Raw genomic sequence first — 16,627 nt, 5'->3', positions numbered from 1 at the left:
GACCAACATTCCTCACGAGACGCCAAAAACCGCCCGATTCTAGATTCCCAGATCAGATCAGATGCCCCTAGGAAGGGTAAAACCGCCGATGTTCATTAGAGAGGCACCCTAGTCCATACTTAGAAACGAAATCGAACAAGAACGTTTCCCTCAGTTCTGCACGGCCGATCAAACAACTAATCCACCCTCTTCTAGCGAGGAAACGCTCAACGGCACTAAACGGACTTCCACGACGATCCATTCTTCTAGGTCGATTGACGAAATCCTCACGTCTGTTATCGATCCTGCGGTTTTCCCATCGTCTCGGTCTTTTCTCGCCGCGCACGGTTCCGCGCCACATGCCCGCTGCCCGGTGGTGTTTCCCATTCTCATGCCGGCTCGAGCTTTGATTTTCCAGAATCCTTCGATGGTCGGTGCTTTTCTTTGCTTTTGCAGAATTGCCGCCGATGAGGGTGTGCTTCGGGACCGAGACCAGACCGCCCTGAGCCCATAGCAGAAGTTGTGACACCCGTCAGAAAGGGAAAACATGCTTTTTGTTTTTCTTGAGCATTTCCTCTTCAAACTCTCGGGTCTGCATGTTGTTGACTTGCGGGGTATCGTCGCTTCGGTTGTGTCAATTGCCTTTCAGAAAACTCTCGTTGAAGAACCCCCAAACCTCGGGTAACACACGGTATCCGTGTGGCGGACGGAAAGTTGGCTGGTAGGTGGCGCTGTATTATCCGGACAAACGGGTCGTCCTCGGGACTGCGGGGCCGGAGTCATCGGTACGGACGGGGCATCACGAGGTTCCTCGGCGGACAAGGATTCTGCCAAGATCGTGGTTGCTTCCGGTACATCCAGCGCCGGAACTGCCGTACGTCGTCTTCAGGAGGCGCAGCGCGGCCGCGGGTGATCGACGACTTGCGGCTGAATGTGCCGGGAACAAGGGATCATGGGTAGGGTTGGCAGGCAACGTCATGATTCCTTCAAAAGCCGAGAAGCTCGAATCCTTCTTCCCCAACAATGCATTGCTCTCTTCGAGCACCTCTTCCAAGAAGGCATTCTGTGTCTTTCGAGCAAAGAAGCCGAATTCGTTAAGCTACTGCTCGCGGCAGTTCTACTGGCGTTATTGCTCCCTACTGATACTAATCCATGAGAATACTCGAGAGACGGCAGAAGTAGGGAACAGCGCCAAACATGAGAAAATGGGACTCGTCGTGTGTTGGCTTTGAACACAGACCGGGCATGCTGCGTAGTTCCGCAACAATAACAGAAGGCTGTGCTTGAAATCTTCTGTTTGCACCAGAGCGCAGCACGCAGAAACGCACTCTGGGCCAACCGACTACACTACTGTCCGGTCTTATATCCGATTTCAACGGGCTGGTTTTGACGTCTGGTAGTTATCTATTCTCATTCTCCAGCTTTGCCATCACAACCTCAAACCTCCGCCCTCCTGACCATACTCCACCACCTAAACGGCGTCAACTGCCTCACAACCTCCCTCCTCAGCTCCGGGTCCTCGGGCGACGGCAAGTCTTTCTCATCAACGTCCAAATGGTTCTCCTCAATCGTCTCGAGCCCATACTTCTCGTACAGCGGCTTCCCCTTCTCAGTAGCCTCGATGTAGACATCCAGCCCCCGCCGGTCAGCCCTCTCAACACCCCAGTCCATTACAAGAGACGCCGCTCCCCGACGCCGATACTCAGGGATCGTGAAGAGAATGTTCAAAACTAGAACGCCCTGTCAGTTAACCCAAGACTCTGCGAAAGAAGTGTTCGAACCACGTACAAACGTGAGGCCGATTCGCGTTCCTCACAGCGCTATCCAAAAACTGATTCAACAACAAACTCGCAATCCTCCTCGGATCTCCCTCGGGGAACCACGTCGCCTCGCCCGGCACATGCCCCTCATACGGATCCGGCTTATCTTTCTCGTAGATGCTCCACCGTCCGCCGGCTACGACCTTTCCCGTCTCCTCGTCGACGACTCTCAGCCACGTGCTCGTCGGATCGCCGCGGTGCCAGGACCGCAGCCTCGCCGTGCCTTCTCGGAGGGCTTCTTCGCGCGCGGCGGGGTCGTGGGGTTTCCAGTCGCCCATAAAGAGCCGCCAGAGGGCGCTGTCCGGGTTCGCGAAGCCATCGCGGAAAGCGACGAAGAGCGGGACGAATTCTTCGTCGGTCTTGACTTCCTCGAGTTTGAAGCCCATCGTGTTGGCTTGGGTGATGCTTTCCTAGGGCCACAGGTAAGCACGTAGGAGACCGCCGTTTCGATACTTATACTGCATCTGAAGTCAACAGGAGCGTCTTAGTTTAGACCGCGTTTCACGTCTCTCACAAACGTGCCCTGACGGAACAAAGGGCCCGGACACAAAAAACGAGACTATCACATCAGCAACTCGGAAATCGAATGGGGATCCCAATCGCCCATAGGCTAGGTATATTCCACGCCGGACATAAGAAGTTCTCATGTCCTCGGCGTTAAAACTGATCCCTAAAAATGGCACTCTCGGGGAAGTCGAGTCGTGCCAAAAACGTTGCTCAACCCATTAATGGTATCCCAAACCAACTAAAAGACCCGAATGAACCCAGAACTGCCGCGCACCAACTTTTTTCTTTCTTCCGCTGCCCCTTGCCGAACCATGAGCACTTAGTAGAAAGACTCGACCATGGTGTCCTTGAGGTTGGTGTTGACGTTGCTGGGACCCAGGCCCTCACCAAGTCTGAAGACGCTCTCGATGACACTGAGCTCGGTTGCCGTGGTGTCGAGACCGGTGACGGCCATCCAGTCGTTGACGACCATACCGGCGCCTACGACGTTGCTGCCGCGGTTGACGGAACCCGCGACGAGGGGGACCTGCAGCAGACTGGACAGTTCGTCCTGGTCCTGTATCGAGGTCTTGGGGTGGACGAGACCACCCTGGTTGGAGAGGGACATGTAGGAACCGACGAGGACGTTGTCGGCAATGGTCTGGCGGAAGACTTCGACGCCGAGAACGTCGGCGATGATCTCCTCCGTCTCGCGCTCCAGGTCGGGGTGGATCAGGGCGATGTGGTCGTTGCAGACGATGACGTTACCGAGGGCCGACAGGCGCTCTTCTATTCTCTGTATGCGGATGTCGTCGGGCAAACTATTCCGAAGATGCTGGAGTTCCTGGTCTGATGTGCTCGTGGGGACGAGGAGGCCCTTGCGGTTACTAATGATGGAGTGGTCAGTTTCTGCTGATTGTTTGCTCACGCGACCTAGTCGTCTCCCTCTTGGTGACCTGGTTTGACGTGCTGGAGGCAATGTGCTTACCCAGCTGTTAACCGGCCAATGATTCTCGTACCGGCAATGGTTGTCCGGCAGATGGGGATGACATCTTGCAGCTCAGCCTCGAAGACACTGTAGAAGTTCTCGCTGGCGCCGAGGGCGACGAGAGCGTAGGAGTTGGTGAGAGTCGAGAAGACGCCGACCCTAAAGAAACAGTCCAAGTCAGCACATCGCGTGTTCTGGCGGTCGAGTTCGGGTGGCCAAAGGCTGCAAAAAGCAGAATGGCGGGGTCGGGTTCGGCGGGGCTTTTTGCTCACTCGTTGGAATTCTCGAATTGCGCGCGCACCGCCATGATTGTGTTGGTTCCGGTAAGCTCGGTGCTGACTGCTTGAATGGTGTTTGGTGGGAGGTTTGCCGGTGAGGCCTTCGTAGGGAAAAATTGGTCGTCAAAAAAGGGCCCTGCGGCAGGGTTTGTGTTGTTGTCGTAAGGGTCCTGTTTGGTGATGATGGAATTTTTGCAGAGGCGGAAAGGTCTCCATTAATAAAAAGCATCAATCGCACTGGAGGAAGGTGGGGCAGGCGCTTTTCTGCAACTTTTTGGTGGCTCTGGTTCTTGGTGCGGGGCACACCGAGCCGTGTGGACCCCCGATTCGCCTCCAGCCAGTGAAAAGGAAGCAAAGAGTCAAGTTCCGTTGTATGGTTGATGAGTCACTCTGCGTGCAAGACGCACGAAACCGTGCTTATTCAATGGTTCCTATTACCAACATGCCATTTCCGATCCTGGTTTTGCTGCCGATGCATTGCCACTATGACTCTTCAATCCCAATCAGCCATTCCACCGCTAAAGCTAGGCTCATTGAGGTTCTTGGGAAACAGTCATCCTGAGCTCAGCTCATCTGCAGCACTCGACCCCGGGTTCTCAGCCTGCGTCATTCACCGTAGCAGTCCTCACTGAAGCACTCAAGCTCTCCTAAGCCTGACGCTGGTTTCGAAGTTCAGATCTTATTCAAACGCGGGCTGAGATCACGAGAAGGGAGTCGGCGGAAGTGCGCTCACCAGTGACGGGACACTGACAATGGTGGACATGTGTTTTTCACGTCACGAGCTATCGACTACTGAAAGATTGAGGTTGAACCAAAAAGACACCGAAGAGACGGCTAAAGGGAGCGTAAACTAATTCTAATGAAGCCTGAAAATATCTTCTTCAAGGCACGAAATCCATAAGTTCCGACAGACTCGGTAACTTCTCTTCTAACCTCTCCTTGTTACTTTCTCGTCTCCTCTCAATCTCGAAGGCTTCTTCTTTGCGGACAATGTTCATCTACAGACTTCTCACTTATGCCCTCAATACTTGCCCCGTCCGACCAGTGAAGACTCCGGTTTCCCTCTCCGAGACATGACACGAGGACGGTGACCTCGATCGTACTCTTCATCCTCCAACGCATCTTCCTGCCAGTACTCTTGCGAATCCTCGGCCTGATCATAGTGTTCGTCCTCGTAGTAGCTCTCTCGAGGATGGCGGGGTGTCTGGCCCCCATGAGAACGCGGTTGGCCTCGGCCAGTCTCCCTATCGAACGACGCTGTTGCAACATACTCTCTCCCCGACATGCTTGAATGTTGCGGCGGAGGCTGGCGATTTCTACGTGGCGTACCAGAAGACCTTTGCCCTGAAACATGCTCGCCACTTCTGGTGTGCTCCGTCTCCGGAGAGGAGCCTCTGTATCTGGCCCTTGGGGGTTTGTTCTTTTTCTCGGCATCGGAATGACCGTCATCGTGTTCTCTTTTCACCTTGAAGTGGTCCGCGCGATCTTGACGGCGTTTGGCACGTGTCTCGATGTCACCTACGTTGGTTTCTTCGAGATATTGCTCAAACTCGGACGTCGTCTCTGCCACGGCCCGGAAATGGTCAGTAGTAAGGAATGCCGGAATGCCGTCCTCACCCTTCTCTTCTAATTCAGTCTGCTTATCGTATAGAGCCAAGCCAGCTGCGATCTGTACCGCGTTCCGAATCTGGCGTCCGTTCCATGGGCCCCTATCTTTGCCTGTTCTCTCGGCGTACCTCTTGTATTCGCTGCTGACGAATTCAATGATGGCCTTATCGTTGACTTTGAGATAGCCATCGCGAGGGGTGTTGTTTTCAGCGCGCTCCACTCTAGGCAAGCGACTCAGGTTCGCCTCGAGGATCTTGACTGTGTCTTCCAAACTCAGGTTGGGGTATGATAGACTGAGATGTACACGGGATTGGAAGGCTTCGTCTAGGGCGCCAACTCTGTTCGTCGTAAGGAAAAGAATGCCGCTGTAGTATTCCAAGACTTTGAGAAAAACTGGAAAAGAATCAGCAGTTGAGCTTTTGGCCATGAACTATCGGCTGCGAGCGAGACTTACCTCCCACAAGAGCATTCCGCTCAAGGTTTCCGCCTCCACGATCTCTTTGTGTGAGGAACACGTCGGCTTCATCAAGCAGAAGAATACAGTTCCACAGATGTGCGTAGCGGAATATGTCTCTGAGAGACTTGTCCACCGCATTGGGCGAGAACCCTAGATCGCCACAAGTAATGGGGAACAACGGCCTTCTGGTCTCTGCCGCCACAGCTTCAGCAGTCGCGGTCTTCCCAACACCTGGAGCACCATGCAGAAGTATGACAAGACCTCTGCCCTTCCCCTTAATCAAATCGAGGTCGAACGTGGAGGAGCCTTTATTGTCCCTGAAGTGAGCTGAGACCGCCGACCGAATCATTCTGCGGCGTTCGGGCTTCATCTGGATCTGATTCAGATTAACATTACTTTCTCCCGTGTTGAGTTCGATTCCTTCGACGTCGATGCGGGCAAATTTCCGCTCTCTCAAAATGTAGGCGAACAATCTTTTGGGGAGCAGAGCCAGGTCCACGTCGGACCATGTCTTGCGCAGGAATTCCACATCCTTGAGGAGAAATTCATCCTTGGCCATCCACTTCTCTGCCTCATCTCGATAGTAGATGAACTCTTCCGTGAGTATAGGGATATCTTCATCCCTGTAGCGTCTTCGCCCTATAGTCGTGTCCACGTCCTTTCCCCAAACGCTCAACGGAAACTCTGAGTATGTTTCCCACTCCTGATCGGAACTCAGAGGGTAAGCATCTCCTACGTCAGTTTCCCATTTAGGATAGCTTCGGAGTGTCTCTTTGAAATCGATAACCACATCGCTCTCGATATACTCGGGATATTGGACCTGATTACCGTTCTCATCATCCAAGGGTTCGGCGTGAAGGCCCGTGATGAAAGTCCATCCTGAGTAGTAGTGATGCTTCAGCTTCGCTGAGATACATGAATTGAACATGTGGCCAATGCTCTGGTGTTTGTCGATGATGTCTTTCTTGTTCGGGTGAAAATCGAGGGGGTAGCACTCCAGTGAGGTAATGTCTCTTTCTCCGTCGAATCTCTCAAACTTGATGACATTCCAGACTGGGACTATAGTATCTCCATCGTAGTCGAGACAGTAAATGCTCCATCGGGTGTGTTCATATGGATCCTCGGATTCTTCAGAGTATCCACGAGTCCATACTGTTGCCGGCCGACATGAAACCATACGCCATACCTGTTGGGCAGCAGAGCGATGGAGGGACTTTCCTGACTTCCGCTTGTTCGGTAAATAGGCCAAACTCCCAGGCTTGAAAAGATACAGTATGTCCTGAAAGCAGACACGTGGATTCTTGGTTTCGCTGAAGCTGAGGAAGTTGTTGCGGATTGGAAGGACCATGGTTTCGATGAATTTGACGTAGCAGCTCATATGCTCCAAGTCACACTGCTCTTCGGCTTTTTTTCGCAACCGAGACGAACCTGTTACTGGATTGGCGGGCAAAAAAACTTCTGTTTTTGCCCCGACAAGGGGGGCCTTTCTCAAACCTATACCAACGGGCATGGCCTGATGAGTCTGAGAGTTGTTAATTGAAGAGAGCATTTGGGCTTCATCTGGTGCTTCGGTATTTGAGGCTTGGTTCCCCATCTCTGTCAATTTGGATTTCATCCCCTCATAAGTCTCTTCCATGAGGCGAAATGGACGTTCAAACTCGAAGGACGTTTCTCCTGCCAAACAAGGAAACCCAGCCACAGAAACCAGTGCACTGAGTACTGCTTCGGAACGCACTCTGACACGCATGATTCGTCCATCCGGAGGAACTTTCGAGCCTCCGGGTAGTCGTAATTGAGCTTGAAAGGCGTGTTCCTGTGAGCCATCTATCTCCCGCACGGCGGGATATTTGAGCTCCTGTGCCTTGCTCAGTGGACGAACTATGTTTTGACGCGGTGGCGGAGGCGGAGGCGGAGGTGCAACTGCATAGGGTTGCGGTGGTGGTGGCGGAGGCGCAACTCCATAGGGTTGCGGTGGCGGCATCGGCTGTGGTGGTCGATGAGGCATTGACGAAGGGAACGGTAATGGAGGGACGCTTCGTTTTGCTTGCTCAGTAGCGACTTCAGGTCTCCACTCTGGTTTCGTAACGAGAGCTTCAATAACAAAGTCTTCTCCATCGTCTTGAAGTCGATTCATAAATCCCTCATAGTTGTAATAACGGACTTCAGGTCGCACTGGCCGGTCTTGTCGTGGCAAAAGCCCTGGCCGTAGCGGTAACGGTTCCGGTGGTCTCTTTAACGGAGGCTCAGTCCCTGAGACAGGAGGTTGAGTTTCTTCGTCCAGTTCATGAGGGCTCCCTGCAGGATCTTCGTCTGCTTCAGAGCCACTGCTGCTTTGACTGCTCTCGACTTCCTTGTGCGACGGGTCTTGCTGATGGACTTCGTCTTCGACTGGGATGCCTGGGGTCGCCAGTGTCTCTTCGGCAGCCGTGGTGCCTTCTGACATCTTGTGTATTTGGAGTTGCAAAAGAAGCTGGGAAGCGTTGTTTCAGTAAAGAACGGTGTCAGGGCTGTGAAATGCGGACTGACAATGACATATCTTGCAAGACCAGCCTTCCGCGAGCGAACGCAGAGAGGTTTTAAGCCAGGCTTCTAGTCGCACGAGAATTCATATGCATTGCAGCTGAGTTTCCCCTCTTCTGTTGGATGCACGTTTAATGGGATTGAAGCAGGCTGTGTGCTTGGCTCGTGGCTATTGGTCGAGACCAGGCCTCATGAGGCGGGCGTTGCGATAAGTCTCGGAGAAGGTGGTCAGAAACAGGCTGGTCGTGTTCTAATAAAAGCCCCCCGCGCGTTAATTGGCCTCTGAATTGCCCTCGGTTGGACTTGCATGATGGGCGTCATGGAGTGAGATTGGATGCAGGCGGCAGGCACCGTCCCCTTGAGATCTTCCGTCTAGGAGGAAGTGCATGATTACTTGGACCGAAAGCTGAAAGAGCTCCTCCGTCGCTTATTTGCGGCAACTGGAACGATGTTCCGATTTTATTTCTCCGTTTCATCGAACTTGCACGACAGACTAAGGTACCGGGTAGATTGTGAAAGTCCTTACAATGGGAGAAGGCAGCACCTCCCACGGGCTGCAGCGCCTTCGAAGACCATTTTGGCGTTCAAAAGCCAGGGGCAGGTCTCCAAGTCCTGAGAAATGCGATAACTTCCTTCGCAAAAAGGTCAACAGCTTCCGCATTACGCCTCCTGGACCAGTTCAATTTCACGATCAAGAACAAAAGTTCCGACCGAAAGAAGAAGATGCAGCAGAGTACGCTTATCACTTGGGTAGTCCCTTGTTAGGTTGAAGACACTAAGCGTTGCAGAGATCTGATAATGATCATCAAAGCCCACGATGGCGACCCCAAAACCAACGTCAAAATCGAGGATACCCCATGGAGCTCTGTTTTCGAGCAAATGACCGTCGCTAAGGAAAGAAGCGAAAAGAAAACTGGCATGAGTTCAAAAGCAGTGGATGGTGCTGATTTGATGTCGGCATACATCAACCTAGTGCCAGACGACTTCGGAATTGGGATACTGAAAGGAGGGTTGGCTCTGATACTTGATGTACGTCCTCCAGAATGACCTTCTTTGAGCGAAATATACTAACTGTTCGAGAACACAGGCCGCAAAGGCTTACGAAGAAAACCGAGAGAGAATAATCCAGACCTTTGAGACTCTTCCCGAGAGTATCCTCACCATAAATACGGCCTTTCAATTTCTCGACCCTGAACCGGAAGACCTCAAGATACAGACCAACTTCCTACGCATGTTGCTTAGGGATATTCCGGTACTGATCAACATCCTGCTAGGAAACGAGCCGTGTGAGATTCAATTATGTGGACCATGTATTGTCCTTTACGTAGCTGACATTTGGTGTTTTAGGGTATCGCAAAGTCTTCGAGTTTCTGTTGCTGCGAATTCCAGAGACCTCGACAATTGACGAAATTCTGTCGCAGTGGGATCGGCAACTAGCCCGGCTTAAAGAACACATAGAGCGCATGAAAATTCTACTGCAGGACAAGTGGCAATCCAAGATGTCCGAAAAGCTAGACAGCACCGGCGACAAGATCAGCGACAAGATCGAGTCCACCAGCGTGGGGATTCGAGAGTTGGTGGCGGATGGCTTTCGCGACATGAAGAGAGACAACGCCGAGGTGCTGACGCAGGTATCTCGTTCAACTAGCACTTACGCGGACTTGGCCACTGTGTTCAGAGACTATATGGTGGCCCATCAGCGGGACAAGGAGAAGGAGCGCAGGGATCGGGAATATGAAAGGGAGATATTTTGCCGGGAGCGAGACGAACTTGAACGAAGTAAGTTCGAATTCAATCCTGCTCGCTTGTCGTGCATGGTTAACGTAGAGAAGAAAACCAAAACCTCAACGTCCAAGTCGCGAAACTCAGACGGAGGAGCCTCGAGGATAGAAGACAGGCCAGCGCAATCAAGCCCATCCACCTCGCGGGCGTGCTCGAGATCCCCGCGGGCAGCTCAAAGCACTTGGAGCGCCCAGAAGAAGACCACAAAGTCGTCCTGGAGGAATCCGGACACCTCGACGCGGACGACAGAGGCAAAGCGCAGTGGCTGATCCAAACCGACGAGTTCCACGATTGGTTCCGCGCCAGGCACACATCCCTCCTCCTTGTCGACGGCTGCATGGGCGACCTGCTCGTATCTCCCCTGTCGGGAATCTGCGCCGGCCTGATAGGAAACCTCGTGGAGGCCGAGAACATCGCGACGGCTTTCTACTTTGCGGGGCTGCATGCCGAGAAGCAGAGATCCGGGAAGAACGGATCGGATCCGACCACGGGACCGGTGGCCATGATGCGGAGTCTTATATCGCAGCTGCTCCACAGCAACAACTTGCCCGATCCCGACTTGGGGTTCATGACCTACGCGACGTTGAAAGACTGTCACGAGGGAAACTGCGAGGTGCTCTGCAACGTGTTCGCCAAGATCGTCAAACAGGTTCCGCCGCATGTGACCGTCTTCTGCGTCGTCGACGGCGTCTCGTGGTTCGAGCAGGGGTCTTGGTTGAATGACCTCGTGTACATCGCCAGTATGTTTGAGTATCTGGCCGGGAGGGACAATGTTGGACGTTCGGGTCCGTTGAAGGCCTTGTTCACGAGTCCTACGCAGAGTCAAGATATTGCAAGGCTGGCAATGGCGCACAGTGATATCTGGGGACACGTTTCCCTGGCGGCTGGTCAGCTTCACCCTGGCTTCGGGTCGATGGATTCTGCTTTGCTTTATTAGCCTGCGAGGAACACCCGCCAAAGTCATGATCGCTTCAAGTTCGTGGAGGATGTTATTGAGGTTCAAGTCATGGTATCAAATTCGTTATGTGTCTAGGCAAATGTCCAAATCATGCGGCACGTAGCCGCATACGATGCCTGTAGCTGTACTGACCGGCCAGAGGGCCTGGGTTCATATACAAATCAGGCGTGACGCTGAGCTTCCCCTGTCTTCCTGCTCTAAGCGCGCCAGTGGTATCACCAAAAGGGGCAGATCATCAAGCCCTAACGATATCCTCCTGAACCTCCCAATCCTCCCAAGAAGGCGCATCAGCGCCATTGGGCCTCGATGCCCTGCTGTGTCCAACTCTGATGCCCTCGACGCTGACAGCCTCTCTAGGCCAACTGACCTCCGCATCAAATCCCTCGCTCCACGCGGAATGCACCATATCCTCAGCAAACAAGCCGGGATGCAGCCTCTTCACACTCCGCAGAGCCCTCTTGCTGACCTCGTCCACTGAGTCGTGATGTCGCAGTTCAAAGAACGCAGGGTCGTGAGTCTTGCGCAGCTTAGCCTGCACCTCGGGCGAGTACGCTCCGAGCGAGAGCAGGAAGACATCGTACTGGCACAGACTCGTCCTGCAAACCCACGACCCGCCCTCCGTCGCGCGACGATACAGCCCGGCCATCGCGGCAACGGCGCCGAGCGCCCCCGTGCCGTAGTCGGACATCGGGAAGGGCGGGACGACGGGCGCGTCGAGGCCCATGAAGTGGCCCTGCTCCCACGCGACGCCGCTCACGCAGTCCGCGATCTGCTGCCACCCCGGGCGCCCGGCCCACTCGGCCCTGCCCTCCCCGAGGTCCGTACCGCCGAAACAGTCCTCGGCCACGTAGACGAAGCCCTTGCCGCGCTTCTTGGCGATGGCGGCAAGCTTTTCCGGTCCGTAGCCGAGGCGGTCGACCACGCCGGGGCGATAGCCGTCCAGGATCACGTCCGCGCTGGCGAGGAGGGCGTCGAACTTTGCGCGGTCTTCAGGGTCCTTCAGGTGCAGAGAGGTTGTATGTTTGCCGGTGTTCACGTCGACCTGGAAGAAGGGGACGTCCGGGAGCTGCGCGGAGGTTACCTTGAGCACGGAGGCGCCGTGTGCCGCAAGGGACCTGCCGATCGTCGGGCCGGCGATCACCCTGCAAAGCTCGAGCACGCGGATTCCACGGAGACATTGTTCGGGGCCGGTGGTTGTCGTTTGAGATTCAAATGGGGTCGGTGGAGTGGTGGTCTCGGCTGGTTTGACTGTAAAGGGGGGGAGAGATTCGAGAGCTTTGCCATGTGGCGTGTCCAAGAACTGCTCCTTTCTGAGGACCGGAACGCCGGCTTGGCCTTCTCTGCTATTCAGCTCTTCAAGTTCCTCGACGGTGAAGCGCTTCATCGCCGTCTCGATAGTCTTGATGCACTCGGTGTAGCTTTGGAGGTCAGGGTTGAATGCCGGTAGGCCAACCATGTTGAGAGCTTTACTGGCTTCCAGAGATCCATGGAGGTGGTAGTATTCTCCGGGTTTCTTGGTTTCGTATAAGTTTGCTGACAGGCGCCGGTAGAGAATGGACTGTGCTTGGTTCAAGTCGGTATCTGCGTGATGTTAGCCAACCACACGCTCTTCACTGACTGTGTACGACAACGTGCCTGGGATTTTGGACTTGACGTTGGGATGTGCTTTGTCCATGCCGTCAATGGTGGTCAGGTAGGCTGAGATGAGGAAGCACGCAGTTCGTGCCACATCGATGTCAATGTTCCTCGCGGGCTGAGGCCCATACCTCAGGTCAGCGATTGCGGCGGCAGCCATGCCCTCGAGGGCTTTGATGGAGGCCGTAGCCTCCTGTTCCTTTAGAGGGCATGGGAAGAAGGCAGTGTCCCCGAGGGGAGTGCTGAAAGCAACGTCCCGCAAGTGTTCGACGAACGCAGGGGGGAGCTGCCGTTGGCATGAGGAGAGGAGGTCGGCCAGAGCGCTCTCGCAGCCCTCCTTGACCGAATAGCTTGGCACGGTTCTTTGTTGAACTCCGGATCTCTTTGGCACCACCATTTTGGAGGTGAGGGACTGTGGTGCGAGATCAGGTTCGTGATACGACGAGAAGGGACACAGGCTTGGGAAGTTCCCGACAGCCACATTTTGTACAAGGCCAAAAGCATATATGTATCAGGGGTCAAAAATAGGTCGGATCTAGGAGAGCAGATGGTCGGCTAGGGGCATGTTGATCACCCCACTAAGATAGGACGAATATAAGAAGAGGTGGAGCTAGAAACGAGAAGGTCCAACGATCCTAGTAGCGTCGGGAACAAGAAAGGGGGCCTTCGGTGAAAGAGCCGTCGGCTACGTGTGCCCTTCTGGTACCTGATGTTTGACGGCATCCGTCCCAGGGTGGCCTCGCACATGAGGTCTGGGGTTTAAAGATGGGATCTCCAAGGATTATGAGTGGCTAGAGACGGGGACAGCCGCACGGAAAGCAACTTGGCGAGGATGACGGTCCACGGGAGAAGGATGGTCTACCGTAGTAGGGTTGAGTTGGGATCATGGATACAAGGATCTGAACAGGGTGGCTCGTCGCCGGTAGTGGTTGAAGCCACCGAAATTTGATGTGAGGGCTCGAGGTGGCTTGGTTTGCTGCGGGAGACGACCAAAGTGATTGTTTGACCACGTCAGTAGCAAACAATTAGACGGCACCTTAGTTGTAGTGATTGGAGGAGGAAAAGGGGCGCTGACGGAATGGTAGTCAACCGGATGCGCCGTAGCCGTGCTCGACGAAACGTGGAAGCGCGCCTTATGTAGACAGTACCATAAGGTAGTACACGTTGAAGAAATGAGGGGTCTTCTCCAGCAAGTCCAGGTAGGACCGCCAGATTGGAACTTGTGGAGAAGGGTGGGATGGAGGAAGCATAGGCCGAGGGATGGTCCCGGGACGTCCAGGGTTTGGCTAGTTGAACTACTCAGCTAATGAACAGACAAAGCACGAGGGAGCTACAAGACTTCGATCTGCGTCGAGGCAACTTTACCTCGTCATTGTCTCGGTTAAGCAGTGTGGTTATGAAATCACTGACTAGCAGGTTGGGTGGTTGGCTTCAACCTTGACTGTACTTGATGGTAAATCGACACAGATCAACTTGTGGAACAAAGGAAGGATCAACCTGTTGACGGAACAAAGAATACCGGATCCGGTACTCAGAAGCACTCGCACCAGTAACCAGTCTTACCAGGTGCGATATCCGACGACTGGTTCCGGTAAGCAACTCGCTATGCAGATGCCGATGAACAGGGGCGATGAGAGCAAATCCACTTGGACGGGGCAGTGAGTTGACTTGGATTCGAAATGTCGGGTTCGAGCCAATCTTGCCAGTGAAAATAGGTATGATGAGAGGTGGTGATAGTCGTGGTGATCGTGGAAAGGCAGAATATCTGCTGCGGGGAAACGAAGACGAAAGTGCGATGCTGCGCGTAGAAAAAGAGCAGAACCCAATCAAGGCAGTCGTCTTCAGCTCGTTGATCGGTCACATCCCGCGCATATATCCCCTGTCCGGTTGTTTTGCGATTCATGTTTGCCTTTTTGACCTAGGTGCACTACCCGATGCTGAGGATGATGTGGCCGTGATCGCAGCGCGGCATCAAAATGCTGAGATACCTAGCTGGTAGATAGCGACAATGTAACTGAAAGAAAGGCGATTGGCAGCGTCTCAACGGAATGTGATCGAGGTTTTCGGCCTGGCCAATTGCGACTGCATCGGAATTCGGGTAGATACAGGGACGTGCTGCCCCTGGTCCGGCCCGGTCACCGATCCGATGCAGTGATAGCAGTCCGGGTCCATGTTCTAAGACCCTGTGCTACTGCTGGTAATGAACAGCTAGCCACTTGGCTCCGTGGGATACGTTGGTGAAAGATCGTGACGGGTTGGAAAAGGGATGATACGTTGCGACAACGATAACCGCCTGTGTACGCGAAATATGAGACGACTGAGTCCATTTTTAGCCTTTAGTTACATATTGCGACTAATGCGAGCATTATTCACTTAAAGGTGAAGTAGTCGCTTTAAGGTGAGGTGAGGATACTTAAGCGAGAGATCCTAGCAACCAACGGCAACGGCAAGCACGGTGAGCGGTGAGCACCCGCTGCCAGAACCCAAAGTGGGTGTCGCGGCGTGGGGAAGGAGACGGGACTGTCCTTTCTCTTTTTTGTCATCTCGTCTTTCAACTTACCGATAACAATATTGCCTCCTACATTCCCCAACGGATCATCAATTTGTTTGCCTCCTCTTCACTTCATATCGCATCGCATTGCATCATGTACGATGCAACTTCTCCTCACGACTACACCCTCAATGTCTACGTCCTGACACCCACTCAATAATTCCGGCAAATTGGCTTCGATATTGCAGATCTAACTTTGGGCTGACCTCTTCAAGACTCGAGACGCCCCTTGCAAGTCAAACCCAGCATTCAACGCCAAACAAACCGTCGCGTCCAACCACCAAAGAATAGCCGAGATCACAGCGACGATGTTGCGACAGACAAACGGATCTTCCGATACCAGCAAGCAGGAATGGGGGCCAATTCGAGAAGCCTGCTGCCCGTTCCATGCTGTCGGTGACATTCCAATCGACGCCGGATATCTCGATCGAGAGGTGCTCCGAAACCATGGCGAATAACCTTCTTCATCGACCCCGAAACTAAGACACGGTAACAGCAGCAGCAGCATCTTGGTGTTTAGCTCCCACACTCCCGCCTGTTCTCCAAGCCTCGCCCGCCCTATGTGCTCACTTTCGCCCGCAGGACTAGCGAAGCCCAGCCGGGTCCAGCCAGACAGACCGGTCTAGGCGTGGCCGTGGTCTAGCCAGCAGCGCATTCTGCTTCTGATGCCTGCCCAGCGACATCATGCATGCATCAGGACAGGCCAGCACTATGCCCTACGCTGGCCTTGACCGACGCCATGTGTTGTCTCGCCGTCGATTACTTTTCAAATCCATCGCTAGCGGCGGCGCCACTGGCTTGAATTGAAGGCTTGCAAAAAAACTGACCCCAGTCCCAGCTTCACGACACTTGCATCCTCTGTATGCGACTTCGTAAAGATACAACAACAGCAATGCAGAAGCTGTCTTTGCGTGGTACTCGTGTGGTACGAGGAGAGATAGATACCCTTGCAACCTTGTCAAGCGAGATATTGCTCACCATCATCACCATCACGATCATCAGTCCGGCCTTCTTGTCGCATCGCCCTCGCACACACTCGCACACACTCGCACACAAACGCATCCCTGATACCTGATGCGCAGAATCGACTTCTCCACGCGCGGCATTGCGCCAACAACAGCTTTGACCCTGCGCTGCGGCTGGCTTGGGGTGGCCGTGAACTGTCGATACTGACGTTCCCGCCACGACAAGACGTTCCAAGATTCCCGCTTCAGCCATTCAACGTTTGATCTGCAGATTGCTGGCTGCAGCTTTGGCAGAATCTAGTGTTATTACTCCTTCCATCTTCTCATGTTGTGTTTCCTGGACTCAATAACTAGAGATGGCATCCAGCACGCCGGGGAAACATTTGTTTCGCCAAGCATCACCTCTCATCATCGCAACGGCAGCACGCCATCGGGTTGCGCATCAGTTGGAGACTTGAAGTCGCAATCGTGCTGACATGGACGGGGATAATCTCTCCTGGGAAGCCCCCATTCGCTTAATGTTGCTCCACACACGAGACATGGAAGCAGCATTTCATCGTGCTGGACGGCAATTATCATGCGCACGCAGGGCACCTTGTA

At 53.8% G+C, this 16,627-nt stretch overlaps 4 protein-coding genes across 4 annotated transcripts; 1 reads left to right on the top strand and 3 right to left on the bottom strand.

The window, feature by feature from the left end:
- Positions 1 to 1,416: 1,416 nt before the first annotated feature.
- CkaCkLH20_08408 (GNAT family) lies at positions 1,417 to 2,185 on the bottom strand (the record flags this gene model as incomplete). The annotated part of the gene is made up of 2 exons (XM_038891123.1): positions 1,417 to 1,709; positions 1,768 to 2,185. 2 exons carry the CDS (start codon positions 2,183 to 2,185, stop codon positions 1,417 to 1,419), a joined length of 711 nt encoding a protein of 236 aa, XP_038743497.1.
- Positions 2,186 to 2,625: 440 nt separating this feature from the next.
- Positions 2,626 to 6,964, bottom strand: CkaCkLH20_08407 (uncharacterized protein; the record flags this gene model as incomplete). Its single annotated transcript, XM_038891122.1, has 5 exons — positions 2,626 to 3,172; positions 3,274 to 3,432; positions 3,546 to 3,721; positions 5,074 to 5,552; positions 5,614 to 6,964. 5 exons carry the CDS (start codon positions 6,962 to 6,964, stop codon positions 2,626 to 2,628), a joined length of 2,712 nt encoding a protein of 903 aa, XP_038743496.1.
- A 1,699-nt stretch (positions 6,965 to 8,663) lies between these two features.
- CkaCkLH20_08406 (uncharacterized protein) lies at positions 8,664 to 10,855 on the top strand (the record flags this gene model as incomplete). The annotated part of the gene is made up of 5 exons (XM_038891121.1): positions 8,664 to 8,869; positions 8,925 to 9,165; positions 9,224 to 9,422; positions 9,484 to 9,915; positions 9,969 to 10,855. 5 exons carry the CDS (start codon positions 8,664 to 8,666, stop codon positions 10,853 to 10,855), a joined length of 1,965 nt encoding a protein of 654 aa, XP_038743495.1.
- Positions 10,856 to 11,111: 256 nt separating this feature from the next.
- On the bottom strand, positions 11,112 to 12,908 carry CkaCkLH20_08405 (caib baif family enzyme; the record flags this gene model as incomplete). Its single annotated transcript, XM_038891120.1, has 2 exons — positions 11,112 to 12,434; positions 12,495 to 12,908. 2 exons carry the CDS (start codon positions 12,906 to 12,908, stop codon positions 11,112 to 11,114), a joined length of 1,737 nt encoding a protein of 578 aa, XP_038743494.1.
- Between the last annotated feature and the right edge of the window lie 3,719 nt (positions 12,909 to 16,627).

This window comes from Colletotrichum karsti (genome assembly GCF_011947395.1).
Source record: "Colletotrichum karsti strain CkLH20 chromosome Unknown Scaffold28, whole genome shotgun sequence".
NCBI lineage: Eukaryota > Fungi > Ascomycota > Sordariomycetes > Glomerellales > Glomerellaceae > Colletotrichum > Colletotrichum karsti.
Note: the sequence above shows the minus strand (reverse complement) of the source record. Positions and strands in the feature narration are given on the sequence as shown.